This window comes from Colobus angolensis, unplaced genomic scaffold, assembly GCF_000951035.1.
Source record: "Colobus angolensis palliatus isolate OR3802 unplaced genomic scaffold, Cang.pa_1.0 Scaffold102, whole genome shotgun sequence".
NCBI classification, from domain to species: domain Eukaryota; kingdom Metazoa; phylum Chordata; class Mammalia; order Primates; family Cercopithecidae; genus Colobus; species Colobus angolensis.
In genome coordinates, this window is record NW_012111142.1 from 8,887,110 (window position 1) to 8,902,084 (window position 14,975).

Here is a 14,975-nt window from a genome sequence, read left to right on the forward strand (position 1 = left end):
CTGAGGTAATTATCCCTGGGACAATTTGTCGGTGGGCTCCTTTTGAATATTAACCACATTGGAAGCCCATTTCAGCCTCACAGATTTTAAAGAGGAGGGGCCACCAGATACCCCAGGCAATTAATTAGCAATCCAGCCCCAAAGACAGGAGCCCAAATGAAAGGCTATACCACAACCACATGGTGGAAGACCAGAGGCCCAGGGCTCTGACCCCAGATTCTGGCAGGCCTGGACTAAGTAATTAGCCTCTCTGATGAGCCACAGAATTTATGTAGCTAAAACTTGGATAACACCAATCTCTAAGTGGTGTCAAGAAAATTAAATGAGAATATGTAAAATAGCTCCTGAAGCCTAGTAGGTGCTCAACAAATGTTAACTCTTTTTTCCTCCCTCATGTTTTTGAATGATTCATAAAAGACCCACTTGAGTAAAGTTTTTAAATGCTTATTTTACATTTTACATATTTTACATCCATTGTAGGCTACTTCTTTTGCATCATGATATGATACAAATATGCATGTTTTTATTTAACTGGAAAAGATTTCTTGAAGTAATAATTTATCTTTAGTGCCTATAATCCACTATGATATTTTCCATTCTGTCCTTTGTTGTAGTTCACAACTTTTCTTGTGATCCATATACATTGATTTTGAGAACTACAATTGGCTTGCAACATGTAGTTTGAAAAATACTGTAATGCAAGAGGGTAGGAACCGTATTTATATTTGTTCATCATCATATCCCTAGCACAAACACATAATGGATACTCAACAGAGCAGTTGCATTATTTTTTTAAATGAACATGTAGATGGATGAATTAATGAATGACTCTAGCCAGGAATCTAAATTAATACTTCATCTCAAACTTCCTGTCTTGTTTTGAACACTAACTATGTATTAAACCCTATGTTGAATGTTAAAGAGATGGAAAAGTGGCAGGCATGATACTTGGTTTCAAATATCTTGCTATCTGGATAAGGAAGATAATACTAACATTCGGAAATTTTTTTTTATACTTTAAGTTCTGGGATACATGTGCAGAATGTGCAGGTTTGTTACATAGGCATACACCTGCCATGGTGGTTTGCTGCACCCATCAACCTGTCATCTACATTAGGTATTTCTCCTAATGCTATCCCTCCCCTAGCCCCCCACCCCTGACAGGCCCTGGTGTGTGATGTTCCCCTCCCTGTATTCACGTGTTCTCATTGTTCAACTTCCACTTATGAGTGAGAACATGTGGTGTTTGGTTTTCTGTTCCTGTGTTAGTTTGCTGAGAATGATGGTTTCCAGTTTCATCCATGTCCCTGCAAAGGACATGAACTCATCCTTTTTTATGGCAGCATAGTATTCCATGGGGTATATGTGCCACAATTTCTTTATCCAGTCTATTATTGATGGGCATTTGGTTTGGTTACAAGTCTTTGTTATTGTGAATAATGTTGCAGTAAACATACTTGTGCATCTGTCTTTACAGTAGAATGATTTATAATCCTTTGGATGGGAGAAAAATTTTGCAATCTATCCATCTGACAAAGGGCTAATATCTAGAATCTGCAAGGAACTTAAACAAATTTACAAGAAAAAGACAATCCCATCAGAAAGTGAGCGAATGAAATGAGCAGACACTTCTCAAAAGAAGACATTTATGTGGCCAACAATCATGAAAAAAAGCTCATCATCACTGGTCATTAGAGAAATGCAAATCAAAACCACAATGAGATACCATCTCATGCCAGTTAGAATGGTAATCATTAAAAACTCAAGAAACAACCAATGCTGGAGAGGATGTGGAGAAACAAGAATGCTTTTACACTGTTGGTGGGAGTATAAATTAGTTCAACCATTGTGGAAAATAGTGTGGCAATTCCTCAAGGATCTAGAACCAGAAATACCATTTGACCTAGCAATCCCATTACTGGAAAATTATTTTTTAAAGACTTCCCAGTGTGGAATTTTATGTATCTGTTGAAGAAGAGGAGTAGCCAGCCTGGCCTGGTGCAGTCAAGGAAACTTCTTAAAGCTGGGAATTTGAACTTGGCTTTGCAATATAGCTAGATCTCCCATCCTTCCTGTCACTCATTGAAGAGGTCAGTGGTTCTCAAATTGTAGTAGCATCAGAATCACCTGGCGAACTTGTTAAAACACAGACAGCTGGACCCATTCCCAGTTTTTGATTTAGTTAGATTTGGGATGGCGACCTGAGAATTTACATTTCTAACAAGTTCCCAGGTGATGCTATTCTGACGGCTGGGGCCCACACTTTGAGAACCACTGTTCTCCTAGGTTGGAGTAATATCATTAATGTGGCCAGTGCTAATAGTCTTTATTCTTAGCCATTCAAGATGTTAAGCAAGGAAGAGATATAATCAGATCTGTGAAGTAGAAAGATTCATCTGGTGGCAATTATCAAGAACAGGTTGGAAGGGGTGAGCCCGCCGCCAGAGACCATTTAGGAGCTGATGCAGTAACAAGTGAAAGATGAGGCCCCAGCTTACCACAGCAGGAGTGGAGATGGAGGACAGCGGAAGAATGAGAGAGAACTGAAGCGCCTTAGAGATCTACCGGAGTGAAGGAGAAGGAGGAGTCTGAGATGAATCTAAGTTTCTAGCTTCACTGACTGACTGTGTGGTAGTTCCATTAACCAATAATACTACATTTAAAACAAGTTTTCACATTTTAATTAACAAAATGCCCCCATTTTTTTTTTTAATAAAAGTAACTATGATACAATAGGTAGCATATAGTTTTGGAGGCTAGACGAGTCTGAGCTCAAATCCTGTTTGTGGTGCTTATTAGCAAGTCTCACGCTTCTGGATCTCAGTTCCCTGGGAATAATAATACTTATTCTATCCTATAGAGTTGTCCTAAACACTAAATGAGATCACCCATGGCTCATAGTCAGTGCTTAGAAAACTTCAAAGCATGACTTGGTGTCTGTGTTGACTACCGTGTACATAGGGCTGCTTTACTTACCAAGAGATTCCATTTTTGCTTTGTCAATCACCAGGATATATTCATAAGTGCCACCCATGGATCCAGATGTGATGTAATGGGTACCATAGTCATTGATGAACTTGGCATACATGCCATAATTGTACTGATCTGGAAGCTCCATTAATGACTGCAGCATTCCTTCATCCAGCATAATGTTGTCCCTCCTCATCTTAAAATGGGCAGTCTGCACCTTTGTGAAGATTCTCATGAAAATGAATTTCTGCCAACAACCGCCATTGAATAAAGCAAAGGAAAAAAGAGAGCATATATTTTACCATTAGAAATAATGCAAAAGGTTGCTGGGCGCGATGGCTCATGCCTGTAATCCTAGCACTTCAGGAGGCTGAAGCTGGCGGATCACGAGGTCAGGAGATTGAGACCATCCTGGCCAACATGGTGAAACCCCGTCTCCACTAAAAATACAAAAATTAGCTGGGCATGGTGGTGCATGCCTGTAATCCCAGCTACTCGGGAGGCTGGGGCAGGAGAATCGCTTGAACCCGGGAGTCAGAGGTTGCAGTGAGCTGAGATCGCTCCAGCCTGGCGACAGAGCAAAACTCCATCTCAAAAAAATAAAATAAAATAAAATAAATAAATAAATAAATGGAAATAATGCAAAAAGTCAGCTTTTAGTAGCTGTAAGAAATACATATATATAAACACACATATGAACACAAATACATGTAACGGAGTACTACCATATTTCACAAGCACATATTTGGTACCAATGTATGCCAGACTTCCCCCACACCTCCATCTCTGTTCCCACTGCCCCTGCCTAGGTCAAGTTCTCATCATCTCTCACCTGGGTGAGCTACTACAATGGTTTCTTCATTGTGCTTCACCCTTCTGTTCTTTGCCCAATCCATTTCCACCCCCACACTTCTCCCAGTGCTAATCAAAGCATTGCATTGTGAAACTTCCTATGCTAATATTAAATATCCATTAAAAATTGTGTTTAAGATATCTTTAATGACATGCTGAAATGTCATTCAATTGAAGTTATTGAGCAAAGATCTACAATGCCTATAGCAGCATGTATTACACTAGGTGCAGAAGACATAATCTTGAATGAGATAGGCTCCTGCCCCCCGGAGTTCATATTCCAATAGTAATCTTGAACTAAGTAATAAAGAAAAGCAGGGTCCTTATATAAAAAAATAAGAGATAGCACTGGAAGAATTTTGGATTGGTTTTACAGGAAGATGGCCATCTATGGGCTTTACTTTCAGGCAATAGAAACCTTGATTCAAAGTGATGATGGAAGTTTAAGGAGTCCACATGCTTTTAGAAAAGTCTATATTAACATGCTACAGACAACCCTTAGAACAATATAGGACTTTACCTTCAGTTCAATAGCTCATTCTTTGGCAAAGCTCTAGGACTCAGTTTATGTGTGCTGAGTAAGTTAATTTTTATAACTATATTTTCATCATTCAAGACAATTTTTGAACCCCAACTGGATCCATAGTCTTAGTATTAATGCTATTGAGAATTTTAGTAAGCTTCTAGTTAATTCAATAAATATTCCCCTGGCCATCTGATTACCTCTCCAACCTCACCACTCCCTGTTTTCCTTTCCCATCCTGTGTTTCAGCTGGCTGAAGTACTTTCAATCCCAAGTTTTTGTGTGGCTTCCTCATCTCCAGTCCCTCGCACATGCTGATTTCCATGTCTACAGCATCCTTTTGCCAACTTCTGTCTCCCTTTTTCTGGACAAGTTGTACTAATCTTTAAATCTAAGCTTAGATGAATGTTCTTTCCTCAAGGAAGCGTTTCTTGACCCCTCAGGATGATAGGCACTTAATGGTGAAGGTTTGCTGGAAAAATGAAATTTTTTTTTCCTGGCATACCAGCCCTTCTATCTTTTTGGAAAAGCAAGGCTTGCTTTACAATTCTTCCAAGTGAAATTTAGAGGGTCCAGCTGTTTCTCTTAAAACATTACCATTCTACACATTTCCCTATATGCTCCAGGTAACCACGAAAAAGGAAGGGAGGGGGGCAAAGTGATAAGAATCCTAGTCTTATCATTCAATTTTATTCCCTTTGTGATGATTCTGTGTGCAAAAGCATAATAAGAAAAACAAACCTGATTACCACTGATCAGACATTTCCAATTACACAAGCAAATTAAGGTCCAATTACTACTGTACTTTTTAATGCAATTAAGGTAATATGTGTTCAGTGTATATTATGGAATACTGTGAGACACAGACATTATGTTTGAATACCTTCTCATTATACTTGTTTAATTCTTTCAAGAATGAAGCATCTTCTGACTCGAACACACCTACACCCGCCATTAAAGGGCTGCTGGCCAGGCCTACACCGATGGTCACTCCAAATGAGTCAGACTTGTCTTTTCTAACTTTAGAAAGAAGGTCATTTGCATTATCATACAACTCTGAGGAGATTCCAGTATCTGCCAGGGCCTGAAAAAAAAAAATGAATAGATGTTAGCTTTGTGCACATACAGCCATTTTTCAATTCATATTTAATACTTAAATCTTTGCTTGGTAAAATACCTAAAATTTTAGATTACGGTAGGCAATTCTTTTATAAGGCAATCCAGTCATTAGACAGATACTTATTAAAATATAGAAAACACAGCATTGTTAGTGTTTAGTGGTACTGATAAAACATTTATACACCACATGTGCTTGCACACACACACACACACACGCACACATGCAGATGATTCTGATCAAATGCTATATTGCTCTGAGCATGGATTTCTTTCTGGCTAGCTTATCCTTCCAGGAGAGAAGGCTGGCTGCTTGTCTTTGCAATAGTGAGATACAGAAAGCCACATATGGGCAGGAGCCTGGGAGGAAAGAAGCAAAGGAAACCTGCAGATTATGATTGTCTTAGGCAGTGGTATACAGGATTTCATTTCTCTGCTGACTTGAACTGAGGCCTGGGCTTGGCCTTGCTTGAGTCAATGAAGTAAGCCTTAGGAGCCTGTGAGTAGTTTGCTCTGCAATCATGAGAGCATATGTTGAAATGGAGCCTCCACTACCTTGAGTCCCTGCGTGTCTGTGCTGGTCAGTTTCCTTTCTACCTTAGGGTGGACAAGCAGCATAAGCAAGGCGTTGTTGCTTCAGCTGCTGAGATTTGAGAATTCTTTGTTCCCAAAGCACTTAGTCCATCTTGCTGATACATAGGCCCAAGACCTTCCTCGAGATTAGGAACATGGTGTGGTTTATGTCTTCCACATTGGTTTACCACTGGTCTGATAGAGAGTAGAGGGTGGAGTGGGGTTGGGGGAGCAAACTTCTTAAAAACAGACCCTATAAGCTTGGCCTTATTTTCTGTCAGTGTTTTGTTCAGAATCCTAGGATCCTACTATCTCTCTCTAGAAAGTGAATAATCTATCTCCTCCTCTAAATGTTGTGCAGCCTGGACTCAGTTCAGACAGATCTAGGTTTGGGTCTTGTCTCTGCTACCAACTGCAATGGAGTTTGATACTGACACTTTCTCCCTTTGTGTTTCTTTTTCTCAATATCTAAAATGAGGCAATGATAATATCTATCCCATTGTGTTGTGAGGGTTAAATAGTACAATTTGTGTGAAAGTAGAAGATCTGACACATGTTAAAAATTCAATGATGTTTGCTGTGTCGATGTTTCACCCAAAGGATGAGGGGTAAGAAAATTAACGGCCACGAGTAGGCTCTTGACTGATCATGAGCTCCAAGTGACCAAGAGACCACCAAATCATAGAGATGGAGAGAGTCTTAGTGATTGTCAGCAATTTGCAAGCATTTTTATACAGAAGAACCTTTGCTTCACACAAAATCACATACAAAGAGCCAAGACATGAAAATGATCCGTGTGAGATGCCCTTGGTGAAACAAAGCATAGGTCTCAGATCCTGCTCATCTACACCTTGTCCTGCCCCATACTCTACAGATTAGAAAACTGGGCCCAAGGAGGGCAGTGGGTTAGCTGCTAACAGTCTTGTATGTAGTCTAACAGAACCACAACTTGGAAATAGGTCTTCTGATTGGTAGCCCAGAGAATAGGGCCTCAGATCTATTTTACTGATTTTGGAATGGAGCCAAGATTTAACAGGTGGGTAGCCACATTTATGATCTGCCTCTCAGCACCCTTCAACACTAAGTATGTGTGGGGATGGGTATGAAGGAGACTCCAGCCACCAGCAAACTATAGAAAACAAAAGCTTCCAGAGCAAGCAATCTCCACCAATAGGCCTCTGCCTCTCTGCCACCTACACCACAGTGGCCTGAAAGCCTCCCTGTTCAGACTTACTTCAAAGTGGTACTTCAGGAAGTTGTAGGGTTTCCGAAAGTATTTCTCATCATCTCCATAGTAAATACGTTCACACGTGGGGTCATATCGAAGCTCCCTCCATTCCCCATTGTATACCGTCTCACACTGGCCCCCATAGTAAGTGGCATCGTACACACTCTGAGCATCTTCCTGGGTCAGGATATTGTACCTACATTGAACAAAGCAGCTTCTAAATAGCTAGTGGATGCTGGGTTTTATACCTGCGTGATGGGATGATCTGTGTATTAAACCACCATGGCACATGTTTTCCTGTGTAACAAACCTGTACATCCTGCATATGTACCCCTGAACTTAAAATAAAAGTTGGAAATTAAAAAGCAAAAGCAGCTTTTAGGAGAGAGAATTAGAAAGGCAAGGTGGCATATAATGTCATCTTCTGAAAGATGCTGTAGCTGGTTCAAGTAATAGGTTCTCAACCTATGTTCTGTGGAGCCCTGGGGTTCCTCCAAGTAGCTTATGGGCCACTTTAGGTAACACTTGGAGACTAAATGGGCTGGCCTGAGCCTTCAGTTTTCCTTTATGTAGATCATCTAGACAGTCCTATTTAGCGTCTAGAATCATATTGCCACATAAGCAGCCGTAAATATTTGCTGAATAAGTTAGAGAAGAATATATGCAATTATCAGGAATCCAAGGGCAGCAGCCAGACAGTCTGGGCTCATTTCCCATCTCTGCCACATCTAGCTGTGTGACCTCAGGCATATCATTTAGCCTCTCTGTGCCTCAGTTTAGTCATTTGTAAAAAGCAGTTCTTAAATACTACTGCCCTCATAGAGTTAAATGAGTTGAAACATGTAGAGAAATCATAATTGTGCTCAGCATATACATCAAGGACTCACTAAAGGTTGCTGTTGTGGTAATTGTTAGTATTAAGTATAATTGTTAGTATAAGAGCTCTGCTGATAAAAAAAAAGTAACTTTGAAATATTGGATGCAATTCATAGTGCTAAGGTCGAGAATCTAATCCTCAGAAAGGCCATTATCTTTGAGGCAGCATGGGATGTTGGAAGGTACACAGTTTAAAAGTCGGGGAGACTCCTGTTTAATTTCCAGCTTTGCCACTTACTAACTGTGTGACTTTGAACACAGTCTAGAAGCTCTCTGCATTTCATTTTCCTCATTTAAAGAATAGACATAATAATACCTACCTCTCATGGTTTTTGTGAAGCTGAAAGTATGAAACTAAAACAGCAGTAAAGTACATATTAGGCATTCAACAAATTATACTTACTTTTCCCTAGCCCAATACTCTTCCAGAAATATCTCTCCATACTTCCCTTTCTACAGTATTTAAAAATCATCAGCCCAGGTTCCATGTTTTAGGATATGGATGGTTTTACCATATTCAGGTAAAATAATGTCAAGCAGATGAAATACAACTTAAATTTTCTAAAAAGGGAAAGTTAACAGAACAAAAACAGTAGAGTTGGCTAAGAGTTCTAAGACCTGACAATCAAAGCCTCTTATGTTACAGACAATATAGTTATTGCTTGTTTTTTGTCTCTCATATTCCTGTTTAACCTTAAGGAGCTAACTCAAATGTTGCCTTCTGTCAACAGCCTTCTTTGAATGGTCTGGACAGACTGCTGTTTCCTCCTCTGTGTTCCCAAGGCATGCAGTGACTACCTGTAGCATAGCGATCATCATGATTGTTTACAGCCTCTGTGAAAAGGCACAAGGCAGGAAAGGAGCAGGGGATAAATTGTGAATAAAATCCACCTCAAAGGAATAAGTGGATAATTATAGAGCACCTGGCAGATTGTAGCAATTCAATGTATGTTAACTTCTTTTTTCTCTTTCTCCTTCTCTTTCTTCATATTAGTGTAAGCGATGCAATAATAGCTACAATAAATTGAATACATACTGTAGTAGATATTTAGCATATATTAGCTTTCAACCTCATGACAACTTTGCAAATGTAGAAACTGAAGATCAGAAAAATTAAATAATTTGCCTCTAGCCATAGCTGGATTTTTTTCCTAGATTTTGTTGATAGTAAAACCTGGGTTCCCTTCCCTCTACTTGCCCTGAAGTTTCTATCTTCCTGACCATTGAACATGTTTCTGCCTGTAGCTTATAAATATAGCCTCTTAACAGACCGAAAAAAACTCAAAGAAACAGTATTCCCTAATAGTATACTATAATCTCTAAGCATGAAGCCTATATATATTTGGAAAAGCTGGTTGTGAAAGCTCCAGTTAAAAGGGAAAGGTGTAGTCAAAGAAGTTCTACCTTTTGGAAATCTACTGTGCAGAAATAATCACACATGTGTACAAAACTACATGTACAAGAATGTCCACAGCGCATTGTTTGTACTAGAAAAATATGGGAAAGAATCTAATTATCTTTCAATAGGAAGTAGTCAAATAAATTATTACATAATTATACTATAGATGAGGAGTTGGAAATTCTTTTTTTAATAAAGGACCAGATAGTAAATGTTTTAAGCTTTGTGGGTCACAAGGCTGTGTTGCAACTACTCAACTCTGTTATCGCAGGGTGAAATCTGTGTTCCAATAAAACTTTATTTGTAAGAACAGCAGGCTGAATTTGGCCTTCAGGCCATAGTTTGCTGACTATGTTATAGAAGAATATGATGCTTATTAAAAAGAGATAGAAATTTTGGGGGAAATCTTAAAACCGTACTATTAAGTAAAAACATGCAAGTTACAGACAATATGTATAGCACAATCATACTTATGTAAAATATACCTGTGTCTAGAATGCCCAGTACACATAGGTATATTTTCTATGTAATGCATATTGTCAATGCATTTTTTACGTAATCTGGAAGTATCTTCACCAAGCTGTTAACATGGGTCAGCTCTAGGGAGGGAAGGGAGAGAGGGCTGTTGGATGGAGTGCAGGCAAGAGAGGATGGAAGAAAACTCTCAGTTTTTATTTCAAACAGGTATTACTTCTCTAACAATAAGTAAACATTTTAATCTGAGAAATGAATTAGAAAAAAATAAGAGCATGAAGGGCCTCTGAGATCTGAGATAACTAGAAGAACCATCAAACATCAGTGGTTGGAGTGGAGCAGGACCATTTTACTAGTTTCAGTATTCAGTGTGGGTGAAGCACACTGTTCAGAAAGTGTATTTGAAATGTTTCTAGTTAAATCACGTGGGAGAATATCCACGGTCTGCCAATAAGGAAGGGATTATTTTTCATTTCAACATGTCAATATTTCACACTTCTATTGTTTATTCTACAGTCACTTTTGAAATCAACAAGAATCCCCTTTTATTGATGTTACAGGTTGGATTACGTCTCCCCAACATTCATGTGTTCAAGTTCTAGCTCCCAAAGCCTCAGAGTGTAAGTATATTTGGAGGCAGAGTCCTTAAAGGGATAATTAAGTTACAATGAGGTCATTATGGTGGGCTGTTAGCCAATGTGAGTGGTGCTCTTATAGGAAGGGGAAATGAGGACACAGATATGTACAGAGGGAAGAACATGTGCAGACACAGGAAGAGGGCAGCCATCGGCAAGCCAAGGAGAGAGGCCTCAGAAGAAACCACTCTGCTGACACCCTGACTTCAGACTTCTAGTCTCCAGAATTGTGAGGAAGTAAATTTCTGCTGTTTAAGCCACTCAAGATGTGGTGTTTTTTTATGGCAATCCCAGCAAACTAACACTGCTGGTATGAAAGAACACAGAATTTTCTCATCTTTTTATGTATGTATATCTACATGCACTTACAGAGGTCAATTCCATCAAGTAGGTGGGCTGTGATCTCAGAGCAATTAACCATAATGAATGAGGGCTGCATTCCATGGAACCCCCACTTGTCCTTGAGTGGGCTGCAACAGGGCTGAGTCACTCTGTGACAGTTACTACATCTCCTCATTTCCTTATCTGTAAAGATCCAGCTGATCATATTGATTTCTTTCAATTCAACCAACATTCAGTGAGAGGCTATAGGACAAGCTCTGACACGGGGACTGAGGAGATGAAAAAGCTGAGTCAGAAACAACCTCTGCCCTCAAAGAGTTTATTTTCAAGTTAGGAGACAAGACTCTAGGCAAAAACAGAGTGGCAGTACTAGAATGTCACTCTGAGCTAAGCCCTATTCTGGTACTGGAGAAGCAGAGATGACAAGGAGCCCCTAGCCTGGGCAGATAGACACCCCAACAGACGTCCCCAGCCCTGTTGGGTAAGAGCTGTGAGAATAAGACTTGCAGGAGGCTCTGGGAGCCATGGGAGGGGACTAAGTCAACCTAGGCAAAGTCAAGAGCAGGGGAGGGAGCTGTTACAAAGACTACCTAGGGGAGATGGTACCTCAGTGTACTAGTCTGCAGGGGCTGCCACAACAAAATACCATAGACTAGGTACCCTACACAACAGAAATTTATTTTCTAGTGGTTCTGAAGGCTAAGAGTCCAAGATCAAGGTGCTGTCAGGGTTGCTTTCTGCTGGAGGTTCTCTTCCTGTCTCAAAGACAGCCGCCTTTTTGCTGCGTCCTTACATGTCTCATTCGCTATGCATGTGTGGAAAGAGAGAGATCGCTGGTATATCTTTCTCTTCTTATAAAGCCACCAGTCCTCTTGAATTAGGGTCCTACCCTATGACCTCATTTAATCTTAATTACCTCTTTAAAATCCCTATTTCCTAATTCAGTCACATTAGGAGTTAGAGCTTCAATATATAAATGTGGGTGTAAGGGGAGACACAATTCAGTGCAGAACATTAGATAAGGAGTTACCCAGGTAGGAATTTGGGAAAGAATATTCCAGGAAGAAGGAACCAAATTGCTTAAGGCTCAGAAGGAAAGAGTGTGATGCATTCAAGGAACTGAACCTGAACATAAGGTGAATGAAGAGAAGTTAGAATCGAGGCTGATTTCATCTCAACAGACAAAGACACTGTGCCCTGAGAGGTTTAAGTAAGCAATGGGAAAGTGGGGGTTAAAGCCCCTCTCTGTCTCACCCTGAGCCCATTTTCTTTATACGGTGTCACACCATTAGCCCCGGTTATTGCAAGCCTCTACAGTGCAAAGCAGATTGTGAACAGGGCTATTGGAAAGGAAAGGGCTGAGACCAGAGAAGAACTATCTCTCTGAAACATCAGGAAGGCTTCATGGAAGCTGTGGTTTCTTAAATGGGCCTTAGAAACAACACTGGGGTGAAGGGAGATGAGCAGTAGGGTAGGTGTACTAAAAGAGAGGAGGACTCTCAGGCAGAGACATGGGGAGATAGCATGGGCAGTGTCACATAGGCAGGACTGGGCAAGCCATCTCTGGGGACAATGAGAGTAGCTCACAGCATGCACTCCAGAGGAACCCTCCAAAATGGCCCCCTTCTGTCCTCAAAACTAATGCTCACAATTAAAGACAAATCATTCCCTGCTCCTAAATAGCTAGTAGGCAGGCCCTCACCCCAAGGCTGCCTTCTGTGATCCTGGAATTGGTTCGTACTGGCTGCAGTCTTCGTCAATGGCCCTGACATCTTCACAGTCATCCTCATCAGAGCCATCAAGGCAGTCCTGGTCTCCATTGCACACGAGGTGGCTTTTCAGGCAGCGACCTAGAGAGGAGAGACTGTGGCTGCTCCCGGGGTTCCCCTATCCCTCCAGACCCACACCCACAATCAGTAAGTCCTTTCTGCCTCAGAAATAAACCTCCCATCTGTCCCATCCTCTTTCTGTTCTCACTGCCTCTGCCTTCCTTCCAGCCTCATGAGCTCCTGCCTGCAGCCCCCCAGCTTGGGCATTGCCTGAGTTTCTGTCTCTCTCTAATTCTCCATATTGCAGCCCTAGTAATCTTTCTAAGATGCCAGTCTGCCCATGTAATCCCTTGCTCAGTATCCTCCAGTGGCTCTCCATTCCTCTTCTTCCAAATGTCAAAGTCTGGACCCTACCTGCCCATCACCTACCTGCCCGTCACCTACCTCTCTTCCCAAAGCCCTGATGCTGCAAACATTCTGGGCTGATTGGGAGTCTCTGACCCCCATGCTTTTGTATGTTCTTTCTCCTAGAAAGTTCCATTTTGTTTCACAAGTCTCTACTCAACTATCATTTTAAAGCCCACCCAGACTGCCCAAAGCAGATTTGGGAACCTCCTGCTAGAAAGTCCCACTAGACCATGCACGTGTATGTGCCCATGGCTATCACACAGTATTCTAATTAACTCCTTCTAGTCTCCAGACTAGGAGTACATCAAGGTAAGGTGCATTATTTTTTTCATGTTTGTATTAACAGCAGGTAGCTTACTCCCTGGCACATAATATGTGGCCAATAATATTTGTTCAATGAGTGGATGAATGAATGAATTGTATCTTTTTCTAAATGAATCGACAGATGTTCCTACAAAGCTGAATCAAAATTACCTGGGCTGCTGGCTTGGCTTAAAATGCGGATTCCTGGGACCCGTCCCAAACCTACAGAATGGCAACCTCGAGAGGAAGGGCTCAGGAGTATGCATTTTAATAAGCTCCCTGGGGAAGTGTTTCACATGTCACTTTTGAGAGGCACAGCTGTTATCCTGCTGGAATGCTACTCACCTGTCTCCTTACACTGGAAATCCTGTCCACACTGTGCTTGCTTTATACAAGGTGTAGAACTGGAGCAGCTGGCTTGATCCCAGACATCACCACTGCAGATGGTTCCCCCAAACTTGTTTGGCTGCAAGAGGCTCCGGTATCGGTACTAAATCAGATTTTGAACCAGAAACATTCTTGTCAATTAATCAATCAATCAATCAACCAAGATTTGTGCAGCCAGGTCTCAGCTCAACATAAGAAATAATTATCTAATGATTGAGAGCCTTCTGCAAAGCTGTCTTTTGAGGGATGAGTGTGCATAAACAGGGGTGTGTCACCAGAAGTGGCACAATCACCCACTAGAATGTTGAATAGGGCTTCCAAGCGTCAAATGAAAGGCTTGGACAAGATATTTCTAGGGTCTTCCTACTTACTAGGAAGAACCTCTCTTCCCTCTTCTTGAAGAAGTTAAATTCCTATTCATCTTTCAGTAACATTCTGCAGGTTGCTCACTCCCTCTCTACTAGCACTTGGTATATGAAGTTGCAATTGAGTATCCATGTAGTTCTCCATCTCTCCCACCAGACTGTGAGCAATTTGCATATTGGGGGTGGGGAAGAGAGGACCATGTCTTATTTGGCTTTGTATGCTTGGCACTTGATCTAGGGTCAGGTACTCAAGAGGCACGTTTAGAAGACATCTGTTGCTTTTTATTTGCAACATTTCTTCTGGTCCTGGAATTCCCCTCTTTCTTTGGGATATATCTCCTATGGTTCAGGTGGGAATGACCTCACCTCCTCAGTCACAGGGATGTGTGGGTATGAACCAGGCCTGGTCCATTAAATCATTACATCTGCCTAGTTGTAATCATTGCTTCAGGGATTGGCACATAACTCAACCCCATCCAATCAAGTTCTCTCTGGGGATTTTCTTTTACAAAGAGACAGCTTCTTTTTCCTGGAATTGTTGGAAACAATTGTAGATGCCTTGCCTATTATGCAGAAAGCACCCATCCAAGAGAGAGAGAGACAAAGAGAGTTCTTAAGGCATCATCTGAGTCCCTGGGTCCACCTTTGACTGCAGATAAATAGACACTTGACAGAAGGAAGAATTAAAATGCACGCCAATCTTGGGACTTTAGAGTTTCATAATCATGTTTTCTGTATAGTGTAGTGTCAGGCAC

At 41.0% G+C, this 14,975-nt stretch overlaps 1 protein-coding gene across 1 annotated transcript in view; it reads right to left on the reverse strand.

Annotated features, from left to right (window-relative positions):
- Positions 1–14,975, reverse strand: part of C8A (complement component 8, alpha polypeptide) — a 62,527-nt gene that overhangs the window by 28,957 nt on the left and 18,595 nt on the right. The window contains exons 3-7 of the mRNA XM_011941439.1: positions 13,814–13,958; positions 12,691–12,838; positions 7,269–7,458; positions 5,229–5,429; positions 2,977–3,217 (exon numbers count right to left, since the gene is read on the reverse strand). Of these exons, the coding sequence (XP_011796829.1) occupies positions 2,977–3,217; positions 5,229–5,429; positions 7,269–7,458; positions 12,691–12,838; positions 13,814–13,958 (925 nt within the window). The remainder of the gene's footprint in view (positions 1–2,976; positions 3,218–5,228; positions 5,430–7,268; positions 7,459–12,690; positions 12,839–13,813; positions 13,959–14,975) is intronic.